We start from the raw sequence: 25,472 nt of genomic DNA on the forward strand, positions 1-25,472 counted from the left end.
CTAGGTATTTGAAAAGAAAAAAGAAGGGGCGGAGCTTGTCCATCTGTGGTTTATCCTTGCCGCTGCTTGTGAAGTCTGCGGAATTCGATGTTCGCCTAGTTGACACGCTTTTGAGGACGGCGAGCTGGGGCAGAAAAAATGGTGCGAGCCTGGTACATGGACGACGACTTGTCGACCGACCAACGAGAAGAACACCAACTGGACCCACCTGTGCCGGTGGCCTTGGACGAAATCCGTGAGAAGAGCGGAGTACTCTACTGGAAGGTATGTGGGAGCTAGAAAAGCTTTGTTGATGGTAGCTTGACATGTTATCGGCAGCAAACACGGACTTCGATGTGAGGAGTGATAGCGTGTGTTACAGCACAGGGACTGTAAGAGATATGCCGTAGCAGCTGCATTCGGCATAATTTTGACAGCCGAAGTTCTTACTTTGCTTTCTGTACGTTCCTATCGGATTATGGCTGCCGTGGCAGTCGAGTCCGTGCTGCGTATTTATAATTGCTAGTACGTACAGCGGGGTGTGGCACTCACGGAGACGCCGACGTACTCTCGTGTTGAACAGCAGAACACCAGAGTTATATCGCGCGTAGTCGAAAAGTGTGCATGGCTGTGCAACCGACTACATGACTGCATTTGAGCGGAATCGTGCTGTGGCACCAACGCCGGAAGCTTGGCCGAATGCGCAACTTGAAGGAAGTGGAAGTGAAACCCCGTGAACACAGTCCTTGCAGCTGTTTTTCTTGTCCTTTGTGTTGCACTGTGGTTGCAGGATTGAAGTCTCAACCCTCCGAGCTTTCCATTCTATCAAGTAGCGTGTCCATGTAGTTACTTTATGCTTACGATTTCCAGTTGAATGCCGACACATACGAGAAGGATGGTGAACTCGAGAAGATAAGGAAAGAGCGAGGATACTCGTACACAGACGTCATCGAGATATCCAAGGACAAACTACCGAACTATGAAGAAAAGGTATTTTGGCACCTCTCTCAAGAATATATATCTTGAATTTGCTGCTACAAATAGTTGTTAAGAAATCGTCCGGCCCTGATAATTTTTCAAGCACTTCCTTAAGCGATACGCGGGTCAGTTGTCCCCCTTCCTGCATAATATTTTCAGTGCATCACTTGAAACGTACGGCAGTGCTTCCCATGGACTGGTTGTGCGCAGAGGTCGTGCCAATTCACAAAGGCGGAAACAAGCAGCTTCTAGACACATACAGGCCAATATCCCTAACCAGCACATGTTGCAAATTAATGGAACATATAATAAATAAGGCTATCGAAACTTATCTAGAAGAAAATAACCTATTATACTTCAGACAACACGGCTTCAGGCAAGGGCTTTCAACTGTTACTCAACTTTTAGAAATTATACACGACCTTGCTGTAATAATCGATTAAGAACTGCAAGCTAACGCAATTTTTGTCGATTTTTCAAAGGCTTTTGACCACGTTCCACACACTTGCTGATCTTCGAACTCAAATCAATTGGTATTAATCCCAAGATTGTTTCATGGATTGAAGCCTACCTCTCGAATTGGTCCCAGTTTGTTAGCATGAATAATACTGAATCAGACTATCTTGATGTTATTTCCGGTGTACCACAGTGATCGGTTCTGGGGCCAACTCTGTTTCTTGTATATATTAACGACTTGTATACATGTATGCAACCAGGGGTTACAATAAGGCTTTTTGCGGACTGCGTCATATATACACCTGTTAAAACAATCGAACAGACGAAGCTTAACAAGTCTCTACAAAACATTGTTACCTGGTGCAAAAAATGGGGCATGCAAATTAACACACAGAAAACTGGTCGGAGGAGGTTGGTCGGAGGAGGTTGGTGGAGTTGCTTTGTCTTCTTTACCATGACCTAATAAACTTAACAAAATCAGACCACTTGGTGCCCCCTGGACGTCATTCCAGTCGAATTAACCATGATAAATGTATTAGACCATTTTTTTCGCATTGCAGGACACTAAAATACTCTTTTTTTTCCTTCAGCAATAGATCTGTGGAATTCCCTCCCAAGTCACATTATTTGCTCACAATCTGTGCACTCATTTGTGTCGACACTCGAATTGCACCTCGAGTCATTATCGGAATGATGAGCGCATTGTGGTCGTCTTGGCTGAGCGTTCTCAAAAACTTATCAGTGATGTATGGCCCTGCCCCAACTTCTTCCACACGCGCTGGTGTCCGTACATTCTTTCGTACTTTTCTGCGCTTGGGTCTTGCACACGTTTGTCCATTGGATGGTATGTTAATATACATTACACTTAATACTGTTTGTACATTACACGGCACACTCAGTGTGCATTTTTTTCCCTGTATTAACTGCTTCTTACACTTTACATGGCGTACGCACTATATAGTGTGTTTTGATTTCCTTGTATGTACTTCTTGCTTACATGGCGCATCGATTGTAACCATTGCTTTTTTGTTTGAGTTTGCTGCAAACCCCTGTATGACAAAGCGCCACACCTGTGCTGTTTGTATGTCCACTCCTGTATGAGCCTTTCAAGGCTTACAGTATTGATAAATAGATAAATATGTGACGGAGCATTCTCTACGCAGCATCTATATGCACTGCTCCCATGACGCAATAAAAACAAGTTTAAAGCGAGAAATGTGTGTCTCGCTGCCTACCAGCATCACTATTTTTAGAAGAGGAGTTTTGACTTTGCTTACTGTTCATTTCTATATTTCAGCTATAATACATATGTATTTGCACCATGGGGCAGTAGCATGTGCATTCCATCATTAAAAAGTCCTCATGATTTCAACATTACATTTAGTGTGAAACACTCATGGTTTAATCAAACAAACATTGTCACTGAAGCCACACTTTTGCTGAATGGATTAACTTTGCAATCAAATTTGTTTTCTGCATGGGATACTCAACTGACTTTGCCTTACTTTGTCAGCCAGAGTGTCTCGTTAGCTAAATTGTGTGTAGTAGGCATTGTTGACCTTTCCTTATTGTTCATGAAAAGCTATGTGTTAAACAGGCAACAGGTCATGCACACCAACCTGTCTCCAAATTTATTACAGCTAACAAAGGTGTACTTCAAGAATCATTACATGGCCCGCTGTTATTCTTGCATTATGTAGTGACCTCACTAATCGCTTTACTGAAACTTGAGCTCTCTTGTATACCGATGACACCAATCCTGGCTACCAACTAGTCTTTCATTTCTCTTAAGTCTCAAATTATATTGGACTATTGATAAACATCATTTCTGTGATTTTACTACAAGGTGCTGCAGACTCCATTGGAAGAAATTCAAGGTGGTAGTATGACCATTGGTGTATTTTCTAATGAATTCTCGCAACTACAAAGTATAATTAAACCTTTATTTAATCTGCAGTGTTGTGTCACACTTTTTTTCCTGCTATAGCATGAATCAAATTGTCGATTGCAAGCACAGGTGCGAGTTACTTATTTGCTGCAGTCATTACTACAAAGGAGGGCCAATTCCTTCACCGTTGGAGATGCCACGCAAACCACCGAACATGTCGGAGAAATGTGGTAGTGCTTTAGTAAAATGGTCGTGTGAAGCAATACTCTGCAGACTATAGTGGAGCCACATTATGTTAGCAGAGGCTGTGGTTTACGCAACAACTTGTTGTCTGTCTTTTTTCCCTTGTCACCATGGGACATAATTAACAAAAAAAGGTCTTTTACACAAATGTGTACGCTGTGGCTGAAGGGGAAACGGAGAAGGCAGGAAGGGAATGTTGCTTGCAGACACTGGTTGAGGCAATTGAAAAGAGCATCCGTGTGGGATGAGTTAAGGCTAAACCCCACGAGTGCGATTTTGTGCGCGACAGCTTCGAGCGACGAATCGGGCCGTTGCTTGAACAGATCGCTCGGTTCTGCAAATCTAGAATTTGTCGCTCGTCGCCTGGAAGTGCTATGCGCAACTAGCTAATAGCGTGAAGCTGGAACTGGATGAACTGGATGCCCAAATCTTTAACTGGTGTGCATGTGCAGCGACTTTTCCGTGCGACAGCGCTGTATAACGGGGCAAGGTTGGAAACAGCCTAGCAGACGATGGGCCCAACTGAGCGCGCTTTGTTTGCATGCGCTTAGCCTCAGACTGTTTCCAGCCTCGCCCCATCATACGGCGCTGACGCACAGAAAAGTCGCCGCTCGCGCATGCCAGTTAAATATTTGGGCACCTGTACATCACTCGAGTACTACCCACTGTGACACAGAACGAGCAAACGATTTAATTTTATTAGTGCAAGGATAGAAACCTACTGGAAGACATTCAGAAATATTTTATGCTAATTTTTACAGTAAAACACATCAACTTAAGTTAATAAAGCATGCATCACGCTAGTTTTGGTGCCTATATTGCTGCCCTCATACCGGCAACACCGGGGAGACGTTGCTCGAAGTCGTCGCTCGCATGGGGTATGACTTGTAGGTGACGAGCGAATGCGACAGCCATCTCCATCGCGTTGCTTGTCGTCGCGCTCAAGATCACTTGCATGGGGTTTATACTTTACTCATCTGTTCACACCGTTGCTTAACATATTTTTTTTTGCTTCTGTCTCTGCTATTACCTAGCCCATTTTAAAATAATTGTGGTGGAACACTCCTTGAACAACATTCAGTGTCAGAATAATATTCAAAGCATGATCCCATTTCAATAGGTGAACTTTGTTTGCACTCTGCTATACATTTATTTAAGCCATATTAATTACTGCATAAAAACATGAGGTAATACTTTTGCATCTAACTTCGCTACAACCAAGCCGTCCAAAATTTGAACATTTAGCCTGTTTTATAGTAATGCCTGTGTACATTGTGATCGAAGTTTACTACCAATTGATGATTCAGTCAAGGATCTGGTTCCTGTAAACACTTGTTATCGGTTCTCACATTAAAGGGACACTAAAAAGAAAAAGAAGTGGAGCTGTATTAGTAAATTACCTAGTACTGTACCAAGTAAGCTATTCTTACCATGAGAAAGAGTAAGACAGAAAAGATGCGAAAATGAAAGCACTGGTGGTAAGGCCACCTTGAAGCCACCATACCAGCTCGCCATGTCATGAATTTTTACGACGTTTGCTTGGGCCTTGTTCATTTTTATCAGTAAATATTGACTGTTTTGTATTCTACAGGAGCCAAAGACTGAACCTGGCAAGTTTCTAGAACTGTCACTGAGCCTCAATGGCCGAAATACAGGAAAATACTTTGAAATATGTGATATCCTAATGATGTACTGCTGCTTTGATTTTGGCATGAAACTGGGGAGATGGAACTTTGACCTTCATTTTCTCTTATGATCAACCTATCCCCTCAAAATTAATAAAAATGGAGTTCTGAAAGAATGCTTCGCAACTCTAAAGTGTTTCTCTTTAATGTTCCTTTAATAAAAATCAAACCAGATTAGTGAGCTAAGCAATTTCCTATGATGGGTACTAATTGCAGCAAGCAAGCTGAATACCTTTGAGCATTGTCATTGATTACTTTCTTATTATGCTGTCTTCATATTAGGTGCTTTTTAAGAAGCATAATCTTGCTAGGTAGCCAATTTCTGATGTATAGTGAATTCTATTTTGTTATATATATTTAGTTTTCATCACAATCTGCATTTCATTATAGCTGTCCTTTTATACAACTTGTGAGCGTTGCCATTATTTTGTGTATTTCGTGAGGCACCTAACTGCTGACATACTTAGCTGTATAGTTTGCGATTCTTTGTTACTCTCACAGTTTGCGTGTTGAATATTTTCTACTCGACAGTCTTATTTATTCTTGCTGTTGTTAGTTCTTTTATTCCATACTTTAACTGACAGGCAGTCCTCAAACAACTCACAATCTCTAGGTCCTCCTCCTATATGTTTAGGTATGAATGCATGACATTGGTTTACCTGAATAAATTAACTGAATACAACAAATTGATAACTAAGAAGTTGGCAGTAATTCTCTTGCCAGTTTAGCTGTTCAGCGGCTTCACAAAAAAAATTTTCAGCTGTTGAGCAATGGCGAACTGGTGCCATGCCATGCATGCCATACAGGTAACCTTGTATGTTTAACTGCTTCAAATACTTTATTAGATAAAGACATTCTTCCAAGAGCATCTGCACTCCGATGAGGAGATCCGCTTTGTCTTGGCTGGGAGTGGCTACTTTGATGTTCGAGATTGCAATGACAAGTGGATAAGGATTGAGGTGGCCAAAGGAGACCTCCTTGTTTTGCCTGCTGGAATCTACCACAGATTCACTCTTGACAAGCAGGTATGTGAATGAAACAAAAAGCATGCTTACTTGTGCCGTTTTGCTTAGCATTTGGGCTTGAAGTTAATTTCAGTGATGACACCAGTTTTGAGATATTATTTCCCAAATTGTGGAATGAAATACATGGTGTTCTAGTTACTTTTGAGCTTTAATGCATGAAACAGAATTTTGTTAAAATAAAGTACGTGGAACAACAGTGCATCATTACTGCAAGTTTGATGGCGCATATCTCCAAACTAGCATCATTCTGGAAAATTCATTCCAAGTGGATATGCCTTGTGAATTCACTGGCTGCGATTTGTAAATTGCATGTGCAGCAAAGTAATTCAAAAGATAATTTGTGGATTTTTGTTAAATAGTTGAATATGTGCAAGTAATGTCCACCTCTGATAATCTTGTTTAAGAACTAGAATTTTCTATCTGCAACAGGCTGTTATTAAAGTACCGTTGCAAACAGTCCATCATTATGACACCATGGTCATCCATTAATATCCTTGCTGTAACACTTCTTTAGTAGAAATACTTATGACAGCTTCTTTGCTTACATCTGTCCTTGTATAATGGTTTCTTGCTGGGCTAGTTGGTTCATCGCAACTGATGAAACAGCGTGAAACATCTTTCTCCCTTTCCTCCTGGCATTTTGTACGTATACACTGCATAGCATCGACAGTAGAATAAAGATCGAAGTAAGTGATCTTTTCACTCCGTCTCTATTGTTGTCCCTTCCATATGTTTCGCACTGTTACATAAGTTTCCCTTGTATCACTCATGCCTTGGTATTACCAAGTTTGTTCTTCTGCCCTTGGTCTCCTGCATCGGCGACCATGACACATTATACTAATTTGTACATGGTGGGATGTTTAAATTATGTGACATTCTCATAGGTTTGCATTTGAACAAGCCCGATTTTCGATTTGCTATCTCAGCATTATCCTCGCACTATGTGGTTGTGCTTTCCTAAGCGGCCAATTGAATTATTTACAATGAAACAGAATTGGAGACATAAGCTGCTTGCCTCACAGGAGCACATAGGTGATGGCATACTTCCGAGGCATGCATGGTCCACAGTCTGTGTTTTCTCATAGTGATTCAAATCTTCATTTGAACTTCTGCTCAAAGGAAAACTTGACTGAATATCAGCTGCTAGATTATCCATCTTGAAACTTAGCAATCTCTTTTATTAAAAAAATATATATATTTACGTGATGGAAAGAAACTGCAGATGAAGGGATGTCATAATTCTTCTGCAATTCATGTAGACCATGGTGACATGGGCTTTTCTGTGTACTAGTTGCACTGCTGTGCACTATCAACTGTTTTTAGTCTGAAAGCTGCACAGAGAAGGCACCCCATTCCTGTCATGAGTAGAGTCGCTAGAAAAACAAGTTTTCAGAGTAGCGCAGAGGCTGCCCCTTCAGCTATCAACAGGGAACAGCGGCTTCCATAGGACTTCCAAGCCGCCGCTCTCACAGCGTTGAGAAACTGTGTCCAGATTTGCGTTCGTTTAAGTTTGTGGTATGGTTTGTCACCACTTTCTTCACACGCTATTTGCAGTGGTATGTCATTGTACCAACAATCCTGGCTAACCACTATTTTGATATTGTTTTCACAGTTTTATTGGTATGGGCGGCTTGAAGTTTTCAATGACCTCTAACGCGCCAAGTGTTGCTGCATGGCACAAGCAATCTGGCGAGTAGTTGCGAGTTTATATGTACCTTGGTGCCAAAACTTCGCTATATCACGTCTTGTTAACCCCCTCTGTCTGATGTTTAAATAACACTTGTTGGGCGAGTTGGTTCATACTGCAAGAAAATAAGTGGACTGCGCGTAATTCAAGAAAGGGACATACGGTAGTAAGAGACACGGACAAGAATCTGTGACCCTTACTATGTCCTTGTCTTGTATTCCGTGCAGTCCATTTATTTTGTCGCTGCCTGACGTTGTATGCACCAAGAGCCTGCCAAACGAAGTGCTAGTGAAAATTAACTAATACAAACATGTTAAATTTTCACTGCATCTCAATTGGCTTCCAACCATGTGAAGACATGACTGCTGCATGTGCATCTGAAACAAGCTGTGATTGAGCACTAGTGGTAAAGTTGTTTGCCCAAGTTTGATTGAGTGCGATATCGCTATTCTCAGCCCTTGCAGCTGTCGCATTAGAATGCTAGGTGACCTTATGGGATAACACCTGTGTGCTGCATAGTGTATCACAGCACATTATAATGTGTAAAGATCCCACCCAAACAAGATTTTGCATTCGGGAAGGGAGGGAGGGAGGAAGGAGGAAATAGTATGCATTTGCCTACATTGTTGCATCGTGCACAATTTAGTACTAAACAATTATTTACCTTCAGACGCTTCACACAAGCAAGCAGTAAACTGGGAACAGCAGAAACTGACAATGTTTTTAGGTCCCAGTGAGTTTTTCAGCGCTTGTGCTGCTGCCAAACTTGTCTGCTTCAGAAACTTATATGAATAAAGTTGCTGGAAGCAAGCACCCTGCCGTCCTGCCGTACTTCTGGGATGTGGCATTTTCCCTATCAAAATTGATTTTAGAGCGCAGCTCTTTGGCGTCCGTTCTTGGGTTTCGCGTCGTCGTCGTCGTCGGCCTCGTAACCAGCTCCGCCCCCCTTCGCTGGAGTGGGAGACGAAGGACGCGAGCCGCGAATGGCGGAGACCAATGAGAGCGGCCCCTTCAGTGACGTGCGCGCGCGATGCTGGTGTCATGCGGACCCTCCTTACGGCTCGATGCGCACTCGTGTCTGGTCTCAGCCGATCCGCTCGTTTCGTACTATCGTCTGCTCGCGCCACAGCTCTCGCCCGCACCTGTTTGGTTCTGTTGGGTCGGTCTCGTTCGCGCTTGTTTTGGTTGTTATTTCGGCAACAAACGGTTACAAATATCCCTCGAGGCCAGCGCACCTTCCACAACTTAATGCGGTGAGTGTAAGACTCGTATCTCCGCGAATCCCATTCATGCAAGTGCGACGACTGATTCACGGCGGAGGCCAATATGGCATTAAGGGCCCAGTTGTGAACGTCTTTGTGAACGTCTTTGAGAATCAAGCATTGGTGTACCAAGTCGAACATATATCAGTCTATTTCTCCGACCACAAAGCTTCCTTCATGACTGTCAAGAACTGTTAGTGGAGTCTTTGTTAAAGGAATACGTGTGAAAAAAAAAAAAAAATTCTGTGATAGCGCATACATGTGTTGCTCGATTTCTTTGCCTCAATCTATCGAAAAGGTGAAACAGCTTATTTGCTGCGCTCAAATTTCGCATTAGGAAGTAACGTAATCGTCGGTAATTTTTTTTTATCAATCTTATGCCGCTCCATCTTTCAACATATTTCAAGCGTATTCACTAACAGGATTTATTTTTCGTAAAACTTGGCACAACATTCTCGAAATAGTAGAGCGAGCCCGAATTCATAAATGTTTCGAAAAGTATGGGGGAGTACAACACCACTTTTTCTAAGTGCTTTGTCCCAGTCACTTAATGTGATTTCTTTTAAACATTCAGTGGTTTGGCTTTGCGAGTTAACCTGTTGCTGCACCTCCATTTTTCACAGACCTTTCCCTTAAGATTCTTTAGCGCACACAAAAGCAATGCTCAACTGCATTCTCAAATAGTTGCGTATTCAAGTGTGCCTTTCCGAGCGTGCACACTGCGGCAACTTTGCCGACGGCCCATTGAAAGTGCATTGGGCAGTCGTCACTTGAATAGCTCAGGCTAAATCTAGCTAAGGAGGCAGGAAACGGCAACAAAACGTTCACTTCTTACGTGTGGGTGTTTTGAGATGGGGACAAAGTTCTTTTGCCGAATTCAGTGGAGCCGCAAGGCATATCGTGCATGTGTATCCGGTAATCTTTCCCTTCCGCAATGCAGTAAAAAAGGGGAAAGAAAGGTAAAATATGTTTTGGTTTCGTGGCCTCTGTCAGTAACCTGACAGAGACCAGACCCGGCATGAAGACATGTAGGTCAAAGTAACGGGAGTTGCAGCAAACGGTAAAGTTCACCAACAAATGACAAAGATTTGCGTCCCTGTGGCATGCACTGTACAACGTGTACTGGCCGGTGTTTGGGAGCCTTATGCCGCAAAAAACCATGTGATTGGCACAAGCCATTGGGAGCGCAAGCAGCAATAGGAAATGGAGGGCGATACTCTAAACTTGTTTTCCAGGTAACTCTAGTCATGAGCGCAGACATAGCAGTGCAAAGAGGGAGCACCAGCAAGTTCTCTTGTAGGGAATTGCCCGAGCTGCATTTCTGTGGAAATGCAATGCGACCTAATCAACTTCATTAATTACGGTTTACCAATTGCAAACGGCACACGTTGTTATGTAGTACCATATTTTCACGAAACACCCATGTACTTAGATTTAGATGCACGTTAAAGAACACCAGGTGGTCCAAATGATTCTGGAGTCCCCTACTACGACATGCCTCATAATAAAAATGTGGTTTTAGCATGTAAAACCCCATAATTAGATTTCTTGTTTTACCACATTTTCATAGTGGCTTGACCAATCCTGTGCTACGTTACATAATTTCATCCAAAAAAGGGTCTTTGGTAAGGGCAACACCTTGAACACTAATCGTTACCACTATGCCTTTAACATTTGCCTTTATTTGTCCCTTTAAAGAGGTTCAGGCATAACATTTTCAATTTTTTAATGTTATATAAAGGTTCAAGCCTTTTAAACCTTAGAAAAAAAATAGTGGATAGCGTCTGAAAACCCTAAATAACTTGCTATAACTTGTTTCTACGAACCAGTTTCTGTATCCAGGAGGTGAATGTGTCGCAATGTCATGATGCATTGATTTCTCCATTCCTGTGATCACTGTGGCTGCCAGACGCGAAAGTAGCCAAAAGGAAGGGGTGCAGAACACCCGTTAATTTTTTATGAGCAATGTTATTGTACCTACCCTTACACTACACGAGGTCCGCAGATTTGCTGTATGTCAATGGTGCCAGGTCTCCATTTATAGAGAAACATTAGTATATCAAATTTAAATGCTTTTTTCCTAATGTTCATACTTGTCAAGTGCAAGAAGCATGCAGTAATGTTTGTACAGCTTCAAAAATATGTCTGTACTCAAGGCTGCATCCAGTATCAAGTTTACTATAAAGTCCCAGCCAAACGTTTAACTACTCGATGGTAATCGCAGAACTACATCAAGGCCATGCGGCTTTTCGTGGGAGAGCCCGTCTGGACGCCGATCAATCGCCCGGCCGACGACCATCCAGCCCGCTCTCGGTATCTGGAGACCCTTGGTCAAGCCTGCGACTGTGCCGCGTGATGGCGCAGCTGCTGGAAACAGGCATGCAATCAATTTGCTGCAAGGAAATCTTGTGCCTTATACTTCTAAGCAAACGTTTAATGATTTTTTTTTATTGAAGTGTAGCACTTTGTGCGAATGAGTATACATAAAGATTTATTTTCCAACACTACTCAGTCGGTTCTTCTTTATTAAGTATGTCGTCATCCACAGTGAACAACCTGCTGCAAGATAAAAGAAGTACAGCCGGAAGAAAAAAATAAATAATATTCTGTAATATCTAAGGCCACGACTAGAAGTAATGGAGTGCACGTGAACAGAATATGCGCATATTCTGCAGCCACTTTGAGCCTCTCTGCCAGTGTTTTGTCAAATGGTGCATATGTACTACATGTTAAGCTATACTAACATCAGAAATGTGCATCTAAAAAGCACTGTGCCGTGTGTAACAAATCGTCACGTATTTGTCACCTTTTGTGAAAGATTTAAAATTGGTAAGTACAAAGTCTGAAGTCTTGCAATGTGCATCACATGGGAGAAATGTCTAAAAATAAAGTTCTCAGACGACCTAAAGAAGCAGTTCAGCTAAGACTTGTCTATGCTAGAAGACCCTTGTAGTTTTGATGTTCCTGATGATCAGAGAGATTATAAAACTAAGTACGAATAAGGCGCTCAGCATAAGGGAAAGTCTTAAGCTACAAGCATGTGCTTTTGCAGAGCTCCTTAGAACAGACTGTACAGGCTAATCCACAACGAAACAAGTGCTCGTGCATAGTTTCACTCCAGAACCACTTCAATCCCTCTGTCAGATCTCCATGACCCTCTTATACCTTGAATCAACGGGTGCCGGAGATCAATGGTAGCAAATAGGCTTTGTGGCTGAAAGACAAGTTTCAGTTGCATATTTACAGTGCATGTAACCCTTGGAAAAAAAAAAAGATCAACGCTAACATTCAAGTAAATTGCATCCCAAGTTCCAGCAAAAGACAAAAGTGGTAGATACGAAGTGTGTGGCAGACTAGTGTGCACGCCCTCATCATACCTAAAGCCTTGGCAGCAACTAGTGTTGCAATACTTTAAGTGCAACACATGCAGCACTAAGTGTCGGACTGATACCAGGATCAATGGCAAGTACGTCTGCAGTATGACGCATAGAAAAGCAGCACTGATAAGGACATTTCGTGACACTGTGCTCAAGCAAACTTGCATGGTCTCTAATTGCAATGTGTGGCAGTGTCCTCCTCCCTGCTGCCATAATGGAGAGGCCCCAACAGTACTAGATGCAATGCAATAAGCGTGGTTGAAGTTGCATGTTATCTAAGCTGCATTATGTAGCGAATAGCAAGGGCAGAAACACTGCTAAGGGAGCAAGTGGCTCTGTGGCTCAAAGTAACATTACCGTGGCTAGCAAAGTAGCTGGAGAGGTGTTCTTCTTTGCTGCTTTGGTGATCAGCGCTTGTAGACTGCATATGGCAGTTGACAATGTTCCGATTTAATGAGGTGTGCTCACGGTTATGCACAAGATGTACAAGACAAAATTCTTCCTCCCTCGTCATTCTTGTAGACTTTGTTGGCCTCGGTCATAAAGTGCGCCGGTGTGTGCTCAGCTGCACACAGAGGTGAGGAAGACATACTGCCCCGTAATAAAAATTTCTGCACGGTGTTGAGTGACATAAGGTTCTCTCCAGTTTTTTCCCTTCCTTCATGGCTGATGTAAAGGCTCCCACAGTAACGTAAACTCATAGAGGCTATACTTTTGTTGGCAACTTTTGTTGTTACCAGAAAGTGTTGTGCAATAGAAGACCTTGTCAAAACATTGAGGTTAAACATAACGCCGCAAGCTGCCTCTACTAGTGCTGCTGTTTGCATTCTGTCTGGTATTCCTGTGACACTTACAGGTATATGTTTAGGCTGAAGTGTTCCAAAGTTTGCTCTGGAAGTACACATAAAAATGGAATTGCGTGGCAAGCTTTGCCTTACTCCATATTTTCTAATGTTAACTGTTTGGTTCATTAGGAACTAAGTATCTTGCCATCTGAGGTTGAGTGCCAAGTTTTCTTTATAAGTAAAGTTTCTTTCAAATTACTCTGCCAATTGTAGCAGTTCTGTCAATAGTGGCATTGTGAATTTGTTGCAAATTTATAGCTTTAAGCACAATACTCCAACTCTTGACAAAGTTGTCATTTCTATCAATATTGAAAAAATTTGTGGTCTAAATCAGTGGTTTGGGGCCAATAATTGACTGATTTAGTTTTCTCTGCTAAATAAAATATAATTATTAGAAAGCAATTGAGTGGTATCCCAAGGAGGGCATTTCTGTGTTTCGCACATGCATTTGAGTAAGGCGGGCTAGAGCTTTCTTTTGAATAAGGCACCACTCCAGCCTGCATGGTAAATTTCCCCACCTCTAAAATAGCCTTGCTGCAGGCAACTCCACACTCTTAACATTGAACAAAGCCCACCACTTAATGCCAGTTCAGTGCAAAATCTGAATGGTAGGTGAACTAGTTATTTAGGCTGAAGAAGTAATTTATGCCAGTCTCTTAAAAGCAGTGCGCTGCTGTCTACACTACCCTCCGTGCTTGGCAGCATGATGAAATGTTGAGTCGACAGGCTGAAAAGGAAAAGCTAAATTCCCCAACAGAGGGAGATACAAGAAACTTGACGGATAGACAACTTTACATAAGAATGCCACCACTAAAATAGTGATGCATGGGATCGAAGTGTATACAGTGCAGGGAATGTGTCGGCATGTCCTAATCTCCCATTCTTGCTCACTTCATGTACGAGATCCACGACCATATTGGTAGCATTCAAGGTGAGTGGAAAAGCATGTTTGCCAAATTTGGCATACAGTTGACCATCATTATAAAGAAGTCCCACTGAACATACAAATACCTTCATTATACTCAATATCTGTTAAAAGCCTATATGTATTTGTTATGCACTAAAATCGTAAAGAAACATTTTCGATTTACTTTGTTATTTACTATAATTCATTATGTGCATGTCTGTTCTATCAAGGCCTGACTGAATTGTCTTGTAGTAGATCAACATTCCATACTTGAAACTCAGAAAATGCTGTTGTTGCTTTTCAACCCAATGCTACAATAAAAGAATGAAACTTGGCAAGAAGAGCTTTAGACATCATTGCAGAAGTGTTCAGCGAGGGTGCTTGAAAAGTCAAATGAATGAAGTGCACAATGAGGGGGGGGGGGGGACAGCAAGGTCACCATCACATGCTGCGAGTACTGCACCTTTTCAACAAAAGATAAAACAATGCAGCACAGCACTTTCAGTCCGCTACCTAGTATTCACAAGATAAGGAATGCACAGCATCGGAGGCGGGCATCTTCGTCTGCTAGTTCTGTTTTTCACACATTAGTGTTCTTGCTGGTGTCAGCCCAGTAGTTTTGTATGGTCACTGCTTCCAGGCTGTTGAGAAATGAATCGTTGTCCAGTGAAGTCATTTCTTCAGAGTTTTCCTGCAAAATAAGATTGCGTTTAATGAAAAGGGCTGAAGCTTCCTGTGACAGATGGCCCAGCACAGACTGATTGGACGAGCAACAATATGTGGATGGATATGAGCAGATAGTTATAGGCATCGACTCATGGACGATAAGTTCTTTAAGCCACTAGGGCAGCACACATCTATGCTGCAGGGCAAGCTGCTAAAGAAAGATATGCTCCAGGGTATAAATTACAATGCAGAGTCAGTATTCGCAAGAAATTTTATGTCGCAAAAGATAGGTGACCCCATCCTATCTGTGCTCAACTACACTTACAAAAATGTATTGTCACTTTTTTCAACTTGATACCTTCTGATGCTGGTTTGACTAGACAAAGCTTAAAAAGACATTGCAAGCAAATATTAACCACCCACTAGAGAGATTGTGTTCTGAAAATCTTGGTAAATCTCTCCACACTTATTCTGTGTCAAGGGTTGGCTTAGTCGCACAGAAAAGTGCAGTTAATACAGCATGTCTCCCTCAATTTAAGTTGGTTACCATTGCGTAAAGCCAACTGACAATGAAATAAAGGCATGGAAAGCATAGAGGAAACGAAGTTTTTTTTTTTAATGATTGAAATTTGGAAGCAATAAAGAACAGGGAAATGAAAGCAGTAGAAAAGAGAACCTGCCGCAGGTGGGAGCAGAATCCACACTTGCGCATCATGCATGTGATGCTCTACCATTGAGCTATTGCAGCAGTCATCCTTCTATATGCTTTCTGGGGTATTTACCTATGTACGTGTACTACATCTAGCCCTGAGGGTTAGCCACTGCCACTCACAGCTATGCCTAGAAGTTCACATTCACAAATACCGAAGAAAGTGGAACGGACGACGGCCGCCAAAGTAGCTCAATGATAAGACTATTGCATGCATAACGCATAAGGTGTAGGTTTGGCTCCCACCTGTTATGTTACTGGCTGGCCAGTGGTCTAGTTCTTCTAATGGAAATGTAAGGAGCTCAGTTTACAATGGAAATTCACTGAATAGGAAACCGCTGCATGTAAACACAAGGGGAGGTACCTTGGGCAGCTCAATATGGGTGTTCATGTAGCTACTGCGCACCGAGTCATCGATGTAGGCGACATTATCAGTAGACGACTTGTCCTGGCCATTCAGCAGCTTCAGGAAAGGCCTCCGTAAGACAATGTAGGTTATCAGACCTAAGCAAAAAACAAAGCCATGTCATTACCATCGTGTAATCTGAGGTAATATCTTAGATTGTTTTAGAGTTGGCACTCAAAGTTTGTGTTCCTTTGAAATTTGCACTCGCCTGAAGCTGACGCAAGCACATTTTGCAACTTCAGACCCAAAAAAACGTCACATTCAACGACACGGTCATAATCCACTAGTTCAGTCTACTGTGGGCTGCATGAAATTAGTTTGGATCATTTGGAGCTTTGTCGAGCGTCTGATTTTTATACAGGATCAGAGCTATCAAAGAGTTTCCTCTACTTGCATCTTGTTGCATGTTTATAATATGCATAATGAATTTCAACAAACTATCTTGTCTCACTATCTTACTGTAGGTAGCTCTGAAACACTTCACACCTGATAGGTAGCAGCAACCTTGGAATGCTTTGAATTCATTATACCAGTCTCAAACGGCTACTTTCGATCATGGTCGAGCCTGATCTGTCGAAATTTCAACTGTGATTGGTTTCTTTGTGCAGATTGAGCAAGGAAGCCAATCATGACCAAGAAATTCAATACAGATCAGGCACGATTGCATTAAAAAGTGCCGTGTGACACCCGTATTACGCTTAAGATCATGTCCTGTCTTTTCATGTGATGCATACCGTGTATTAACAAAGAATGTAATGATGCCTTGGATGCTTTGACCTTCACAAGTACATAACCAAATGGTGCTGGGCCAGCAGACACACAGCTACGTTACAAGACGCCAAAACAAGTTGCATAAAATGACCCAAGTGGAAAAGTTTACTCGCCATGTCTGGGAAGTGGTTGTTAAGATATCTCTGCACCTCCTGTCATGTTCAAGATAGTCCAGTACATATAAAATGCAAAAGTAGTTTTAATAAGCAAGAAGCATAAGAACAAAACTGAAACAGAAGGTAACAACACCTTAAGACAATGTATTCTAAACATTGTTATGACACATTACTCTCCTTGGCACAAAATTTAAAGTGATTTCTTTGTAAAGCTCATGCTTTATGTCGCTGCTGAAATGTGTATGCCAGCATATAAGTTAAACAGAGTTGCTCATATCCATCAAAGCTCTCCACACCTTGTTTAAAGGCAGTGTCACAAGACATTGACACCAGCATTGCTAGGCTGTGGCATAATTAAGCACATGGTGGCCAGTTGAGATGACCCATTACAGCACATAGATAGGGACATTTTATGCTAATCTTCAAAACTAATTTGAAGAAATGTTACAAGGCTTTGTGGAATATGTCATGTAAAATGACCAGGACCAGAATGTACAGGACGATCAATCACTAACTACCAACTGAGCTCATTGCGCAAAGCTGACTGCACTGTATACTGAATCACAAGAACCATACACAACAATTACAGTGAAAAGGTGGCGTGCTTGGTGGAGAACTGGACAACATTACACTGCTACACATCGTGGTAAGTGAACAGCCTGCTAGTATGGCTTATCTTGTTTAACTTTGTTAGTGGTTTACGACTGCACTGTGGCAAGGTGAGAGTGAGAGCTATACTTCATGACTTTAGCATCCACAAAAAAAGGTGAAGGGGAAAGATTTAAAGCAAAGACAAAGTGGATGAAATAGGCACCAAGTGAAGCAGGACAGTCGTTTATTGTAATAAATGTCGAGAGAGAGCGAGTGAGTTGCAATTCCTTAATGCCTTCACTGCCATGAAAAATTTCAAAAAATAAAACAAAAGTGCATTTTTTAGAACTTGCATATATTCTGCCATTTCGTTCTAAAAAGATATGATACCAGGAATGCTTATAGCACTTTCTACTGTTCTTGATGAAAAAATTAGCAAAATATTGTGTATTATTTATTAATGCCTCAAGATTGATTACCTTTGTCATGACTAGTTATTGTCATTGGCAGTTAAAGTTCAAGATGTGTGACCAATGATCTGAGCTACTCTTAATACCACAGCAGTACTTGCCTGCAAGGAGTGCCACTGATGCAATAGAACCGATGACTATTCCAGCCACTGCACCTCCGGCTAATGGATAGTCTGGAGACTCAATGTTTGGCGAGTCCCTGTCAACTGGGGCTGGTGTCGATGTCTCGTTCGGCGTGACAGTCGCACTACTGCCTGCTGTGGCGTCCACAGAGACACTCACATGGTCTGTAGTTTTCTGATCTAACAAGCCACCGGGAACCCGCAGTGGGCTTGAGTCACTTGATGTAGAACTGGGCGTTGCATTGCTCTGCTGATGCACATTTCCGTGTTCACCAGACACTGTGTTCACAGAGAGAGGCACCGTTGCATCTGTGACAGCCGTAGCCTGGGTGGTGTCTGGGAGCCTTTCAGTTATTGGCTCCGTTTTGAAGACGGGGTGTGGCACAGTATTCTCACTGGGCATTGTTGGTGAACTTGTTCTCACAGGTGGAATGTCGTTGGAGAGCTGAGGTAATGTGGGTCTCTGGGGTGAGATGGGGTACCGTGGTGTGGGTGGCACGGAGCTCCCCCAGTCTGGATGCGTGGTGGGGCCCTGTGGCACTTGTGGAAATGAAGGAGAGGCAGTGATGGGAGGAGGAGGCTTGCTTCCAGGAAAGACATATGGCGAGGGAGCCTGCATTGGAGCACTGATTTGTCAGTTGCCACAAGTCTAAAAAGAACCACACTTTCGGGCACTTTGGCAATAGAGTTAAGTTTTAGCTTGTCCGCACGTGTATTTCCCTTCGTGAAATAGGAAGCAAATTGGTCTGCGCTGTTTACTGTACATCGCGCTGCTTCAAGTTATACTTGAAATATGAAGTTACCGTAGAAGTGGGTGGCAACAACAATGCTGGAAGCAACATCTTGCAATGCTTGAGGAGCGATGGCTAAGCGCTCTGACTAGCTCGGATCTACACAACCGGCTATGGGCAATCCAGCAGGCCCGGGCAGCGGTAGAAAGGCTATGCCTCGCTGCACATAATGCCCAGATGGCCTGAGCCCGGGCTGGCAACCTTGCAGGTGCTTTTCTCAATAAAGTTTTTTTCCGTCCGTCCGTCCAACCACAATACGTCAGAAACACTCGTCTTACATCAGTGTCCTTGTTGAAGAAAAATGAAAACGAACTGCATGCTGATGATTATGTCGCTGCCAATGCTTTACACCAGCAGCTAAATAGACTATGGTTGATTACTGCAGTAATAGCTTTACGTCCTCTCTGCGTCGCAAGATGGCACCACTATCAATGCAATCACTTATGTAACCATTTTCTGTAAACCAGTATTCTTTAAAAGATAATATGTATACAGAATAGGTAAACCTCTAATGTGTAAAGTTAATTAGTCACAAAGGCCTTGCTAGCATCACACATTGTTTAAGACTAGCTTACACAAAATGTATATGTATAGGTTGGTAACTGGTCAGCTGTAACTAAGTTCATGTCCCAATTGGCTGCAGTGCCTGGCAACAATCAATGAATTCTCGCCGAATAGTCAGATTTTGCTACATAACAATTGTAATCTAAACTGGGAAGGATGCTAAAATTGTGCATGCCAAGAAAATCTCAGGATTACAAGTACCAATAAAATGAATGACACAACAAGTTGCATATAACAGTCATGTATCTGAAGATGCTTCAGCTTACGCCTGCGCTGAAAAATTGGTTGCAATGTGTGACGTGTGTCAGAGAAAAGCACGGGAAGATAAATGTCAATGTGGTCGCTACCGGCACCTTTATGTGATCGTGCAGTGGATCCTATTTTGTTGTTTAATGACAGATCAACAACGCAATTTTATCTGTCATCATGAAACTTTACCAAGCCCAACTTGCCATGCTATTTTGTTGCGTTTGACAGCAATTGCTAATGCCAGGGAAATTTCTGAAATTCCTGTTCTACAAGTACAGTGCAAATGAAAAGATTGCCTTTGTACTGGCACCTGAAATATGTTTCAGAGTTCTTAAGTCATGAAACTACAAAATTAGCTATGTCCATTGGCAACATGTTGCTTAAAAAACAGCAACAAAAACAGTCCAACTGTCTCTACTGAAACAAATGGCAAACAAGTATACTACCATGAACATATGAAATGCAAGCAGCAAACTAGTACACAGTGCTTGAGAGAATAACTTGACAGTGCAATTTAGCACCACTACATATGGGGTGCTCAAAGATGGTGTTAGCCTCCAAACTAAGCCTGTGTGCTTAGTTTGGAGCAGGATTGAAAGTGCAGTAGTGAAATGCGCTTTTTCGTTTGCCCCAACTCAGTCTTAGTTTCATTTGTCTTTGATGAACGACAGCTCTGCAGCATTAATAGAGCCACCCACATAGTCCAGAGGGGTGGTATCCTTGGTCATTCACTTTCAGGAATACATACCTGCCAGCCTATCAACATTAAAATTTGTATACATACCTTGGACACTACACCAGGTGAAGGGAGGATAGCACACATTTTAATGTTTGACCTGAGCTTGAGACCACATGTTTGGAAGCATGCATACACACTTTATTAACAATTCACCTTTAGGCACAGCAGGCAAGCAGAAGCAGACTTGGGACAGCAGAAACCAACAAGCAACACATTGCTTTTAGATCCCAGTGATTTCCAGTGACCTTGTGGTAGCTGATTTCACCTGCTACAAGAATTAAACTTGCTTAAGTAAAGTTCCTCTGGTGCCTTTTTATCTTAAAAAGACTTCCATGAGTAGGGTCCTTCGACCATATCAAGGGGCGAAACTTTGTGTCTTGTTTGGAGTACTAAATATCTGTTTGCATACAGCATTACCATGAGGAATACAGTATCTCCAGCCTTATCATTGTGATCTTATGTAACTTCAGCAATCTGTCCACACCTAAAATGTCTTGTACTTGTGCCCACTGTAAGCACATCTTGGTTTGCTCAATACATCCAATGACACTTTGAGTTTGCAAGCTGATGAACTGAAGTACAACCCACATTTCATAAAGTTTGATGCAACATTCGTAAAAATTGTAGAACAAACCCAAATTCTTAAGCTTTGTGGAAAATTCTGGAGAGTCGGCAGTTATGGGGATGCAATGACTTTCATTAGTTTTTGCATCACTAGCACCAGTCTTTCTGACATATGAGGGACAGCATTCCTGGTGGCACTGTGACAGAAATGCTTTCGCCTGTAGGCGCTTATGCTAATCGCATGAAATCTTGTGAAAGTGAATGTAACCCAAGGATATTTCTCCAGCTTTGTGCAAAAGTCGCAAATGTCCTTTACCACCAATACTGCGCTTCAGTAAGATATCTGCATCAGTGGCGTAGCCAGAAATTTTTTTTCAGGGAGGGCTCGCACTTCATCAAGGGAGGGGTAGGCAGTTGCCGTCATACATCGTTTTATGCCAGGTATCCTGGTACACAGAACTTTCAGGGGGTGCACATGCTCGGTATGCTACCCTAGCTGTGCCTTTTATGTGCATGCTCCTATCTTCCTGTTCCCTCTTGCCACTCACCATGCTGATGGGCAGGTTGTCTGGGTGGGGCTGGGACAGCCAGCTGGAAGGGTTGTGCATGGGCCTCCAGCCTGTGCCCTGGGGCTCACTAAGGGCAATGGGCTCGGCACGCACGAAGATGGGAGACGTGTGCGGGGCCTCGTAAGTGGGTGCCTGGGGGCTGCCGGTGCCTTCTTCCCAAGGGGACAAGGAGCCAGGCAACAACACCACAGGGGGCGGGGCATTGCCCCCCTGGAGCACACCTTGACAGGGTTCTTGCAGGAGCAAGAGGACACCCCACAACGCTGCAAGCACTGTGCCAAAGACCACAGACAAAGTGCCTTCTCATCAGCGTTACAGCAGGTGCAGGGAAACAAGGGGCACTTCAAGTTAACCAATTTAGTGCACCTATGTACAGTCAACTGCGAATGTTTACAGACTGCAGCATCCGAGAAAAAGCTGCACATCTCTGCAGCCTCAGAATGTAGCCTGGTATTCAAATTTGCAGCCTGTTTTAGTATATGCAAACGACATGCAGTACAGTATTACTGGCTGTTGTTTTACTGACAAAACTGCTCAGAAATTCAATGTTTTCTCGGATCCTGTGATCTGTAAACTTTTGTGGTTGGGTGTACATAACAAGAAACATAATTTATAATATTGTAAAACACCACAAGCAATATGCCTTCTTATCCAGCACTTGCACAGGCGCAGGTAAATGAGAAGCATTTCAAGTTAACAAATTTATTTTGTACATAGCAGGGGAAGTACTCTAATATAGAAACAGCATGACTGGAGGTGCCAGTGTTGAAGAACTATCATGGAGGACTTTGTCAATAATAACAGCGTCAGAAGCTAAAAACATATATAGAGAACTGTAGCACAGGCAAGAGAAGCCTTAAGAACAGGTTTTTTTTTTTTATTATTCGAAAGTTTGCCCTGCAGCATAAGATATTTGGCGTGTGCACATTATATATATGTATAGTTGGTTGTGTCCTATTTTAACAAGTACTTATGGTGCAGACCATAGATCCAGAGATAAGTCAGGTGGTTGGCTTGGGTATAGCCCCACTTTTGGCAGATAGTGGCACCTTGGTGAGTGTAGTCCAAGACAATTCCACAAGAGGTGTGGCATATCTGTGAGGGCAGCTGGGCGAGGGCAGAAGGGACAGGTTGTACCAAAGGCAGGCCTATGATCCGGAGCCCATGGACAGGTTGCAGCTGGCATCAACGCAGCACCCACACAGAGTTATCAACGCTCGTGTGGATCGTTGAAGGACTTCTTTTTTTGACAGCCATGTGAGCATGGTGTGTTGTATGAAGAGTGGTAGTGGATATATCACTGGAGGTTTGTGACTGGCTGTGTCTGCTTGATATATGCCTGGGTGAAGATGAATGTGGTATCCAAATAATTTGCACCGTGCATGGGAACGTCGACACTTCATGATGCACTTTTTTCAGCAAAAGGCAATGCGTTCAATACTTTGCAAAAGTATATCACCGCTTGGTCCGAATCTGTGTATATAACTAGTTCTGATGTTTCTTGAGGAAGCTGTGATTGCAAGGTGGTCAATGCATCATGTATAGCCTGCAGCTCAGTGAATATAGACAGCGGCACAAGTGCAATGTGATAGTGACATGTTTGAGACAGGATTAAGGCGGGACAGGTTGTGGCAGTAGCAACTACCTGGCCGGTGACACTGGCATCGGAAAAAGCATGGACTTCTCTGATGTCTTCACTGACAGATGGCGGCTGTAGATTTGGTTGCGGGTTTTGACTGCAGATGCGACAAAGAGGCTTGAAGTTTGATAGTTGTTTGCGTGACCATGGTGATAGGTTGACATGGCCCTGCGATGGAGGATTGGTGTGTTGCCCCATGTAATGGCGTAGGGCATGAACTGCTGGACAAGCTTAAAGCTTGAGATGACAGGATGAGCACCACTGATGAAGTAATTCATCTAATGTGTTGAGGCCTGCTTTCCCCTGAAGAATAGGAATAGGAGTGAAGCATGGATCCTAGTCCTTGACTGTCATATGTTGAAATTGGGATTGATAAACAAGCCTTGGCTGCTATATACCATGTACAAGTAATCGGGCTACCTCAGCTCTAGCGCTACTGGCCTTTGAAGAGATGTGCCTAACAAGATGCAGCAGCTGGGTTGAGCAATGGCATGCTTCTCTCACCCATCACGTAGCCAAGCCAGAAGCTGCAATATCGAGGCCTAAAACTTGAACAGACTCCACGTACAGAACAGGAGGACCATAAAGGTTAAGAAAAAGAGCTCTGTTCTGCAGCCAATGGCAGCCCTGACAATCAGTAACTGAGATCAGGGTCATCTTTCCCAGTGAGAACTACAGGCTGATGGCTTTGCACCAATTGTCAGTCACATTTAGAACAGCTTGCAAATACCACACAAAAATACACTGCAATATGAGAAACGAATGTTACAACCATTACAGTCTAAGTATTAGGTTGAGATACTGCAATTTACAGCGAAGACATACAGCTTGGGACCATAAACTGTGTGAACATGGGTGCACCAAAACTTTTGCCAACAGGCTGCACTCTGCCTGAAGTCTCATTATAATGAACAAACATTTTCGTAAGCTCGCACCGTGCAGTTGCAATGCAAGTTCAGTGCATTGAGGAAGTTGCTTACCTCAGTAATCGCCACAAATGCAAAAATTTTTTTGCAGGATTTGGGTACAGCGATTTCTGCATAACAAATCTGATCGCATTCTACCAGCATCAAAGCTTTACGGGGCAAGGGATATCAGTCATAAAGCTTAGTTACCGCAAAACCTGGGTATGCCATTTGGAATTCACAGCTGCAGTGGGAAGCAGAATATGCGGAAAGCATACTGCTCTACATTTTGGCAAACCGCATAGCAAAAGTGCACATAAAATCCCACATTTGCCATGAACACCACATAATATAAAAAAATGTAAAAGAACGTATATTGGGGTTTTACAAGCCAAAACCACAATATGATTATGAGACGCATCAGAGTGGGGGATTAATTTTGACCACCTGGAGTTCTCTAACGTGTACCCAATGCATGGTACATGGATGCTTTTGCATTTCGCCCCCATTTAAATGCGGCCGCCAAAGCTGGGATTGGATCCTACACGTACCATAAGCTTTGACACTGATAGTACTGGTTTCACTATGGTGGCGATAGACTGCCAATTTGGCTTGTACATATTAATAATTCGAACAAGCTCAAATAACAACCTCTTGTGCTTTAATGAAACTTAAGTTTATAATTACTGTTAACATGGGGGCTTTTAACATTCGTTAACTAGAAAAAGAAAAGAATATATATGTACATATTCAGCTGTTTTTACAATAATATTGAGTGTCATGTTCTCCTTAACAAAAAGCAGCCAACGAGCATATTTTTCAGACCCTAAAGTGCCTATTAATTGTTTATAACACATTTCCTTTCTTGTTTACTTGATAAGACATCCCATTAACTGACAGACTATGGACGTCACAAGTGGCATTTTTCACCATCCAGTATTACAATTACACACCAGGTCTAAAAAGCCTAATGTATTAAGTGTGCGAAGACAAGCGGAACCCTGGGAACAGGCACAGAAAGCTTGAATGTTTGAAAATGTCCATGACATTAAAAGCAGCTTTGTGTGAGTTTTTCCAAGAATGTGCAGGTTGTTTTTAATTTGTAACAATTAACATTGCTATACATGCCGTTACTTTTGCGTGCGATGCTCTACCGATTGGTGCCGTTACTTTAGAAACTTTAAGCGGACTAAAAGTACACCTTTGATATGAGATGACATTTGCCCACCTTTAAAGGCATTGGGTTATCCATTTAATTCGATATGTTTC

At 42.6% G+C, this 25,472-nt stretch overlaps 2 protein-coding genes across 3 annotated transcripts in view; one reads left to right on the top strand and one right to left on the bottom strand.

The window, feature by feature from the left end:
- LOC135898740 (acireductone dioxygenase) lies at nt 1–11,710 on the top strand. Of its 2 annotated transcripts, XM_065427869.1 has the most exons (5): nt 1–264; nt 850–969; nt 6,075–6,254; nt 7,867–7,943; nt 11,428–11,652. In XM_065427869.1, exons 1-4 carry the CDS (start codon nt 139–141, stop codon nt 7,906–7,908), a joined length of 468 nt encoding a protein of 155 aa, XP_065283941.1. In that variant the 5' UTR covers nt 1–138; the 3' UTR covers nt 7,909–7,943; nt 11,428–11,652. The 2 variants fall into 2 exon arrangements, with proteins under 2 accessions (XP_065283941.1, XP_065283940.1); XM_065427868.1 differs by lacking the exon at nt 7,867–7,943 and having other exon boundaries at nt 11,428–11,710.
- Nucleotides 11,678–25,472, bottom strand: part of LOC135898739 (uncharacterized) — a 21,459-nt gene continuing 7,664 nt past the window's right edge. Inside the window, exons 3-6 of the mRNA XM_065427867.1 lie at nt 21,639–21,931; nt 18,163–18,796; nt 16,072–16,211; nt 11,678–15,023 (exon numbers count right to left, since the gene is read on the bottom strand). Coding sequence (XP_065283939.1) covers nt 14,913–15,023; nt 16,072–16,211; nt 18,163–18,796; nt 21,639–21,931 — 1,178 coding nt within the window. The 3' untranslated portion in view covers nt 11,678–14,912. The remainder of the gene's footprint in view (nt 15,024–16,071; nt 16,212–18,162; nt 18,797–21,638; nt 21,932–25,472) is intronic.

The sequence above is a fragment of the Dermacentor albipictus genome, chromosome 3 (assembly GCF_038994185.2).
Source record: "Dermacentor albipictus isolate Rhodes 1998 colony chromosome 3, USDA_Dalb.pri_finalv2, whole genome shotgun sequence".
Taxonomy (NCBI): Eukaryota; Metazoa; Arthropoda; class Arachnida; order Ixodida; family Ixodidae; genus Dermacentor; species Dermacentor albipictus.

Excerpts from the sequence above, each read along its gene's own strand:
- LOC135898740 (XM_065427868.1), top strand. The coding sequence starts at position 139 with ATGGTGCGAGCCTGGTACATGGACGACGACTTGTCGACCGACCAACGA. Across the intron at positions 970-6,074 it reads TACCGAACTATGAAGAAAAG|ATAAAGACATTCTTCCAAGA; the intron begins GTATTTTGGCAC and ends ATACTTTATTAG. Across the intron at positions 6,255-11,427 it reads GATTCACTCTTGACAAGCAG|AACTACATCAAGGCCATGCG; the intron begins GTATGTGAATGA and ends TGGTAATCGCAG.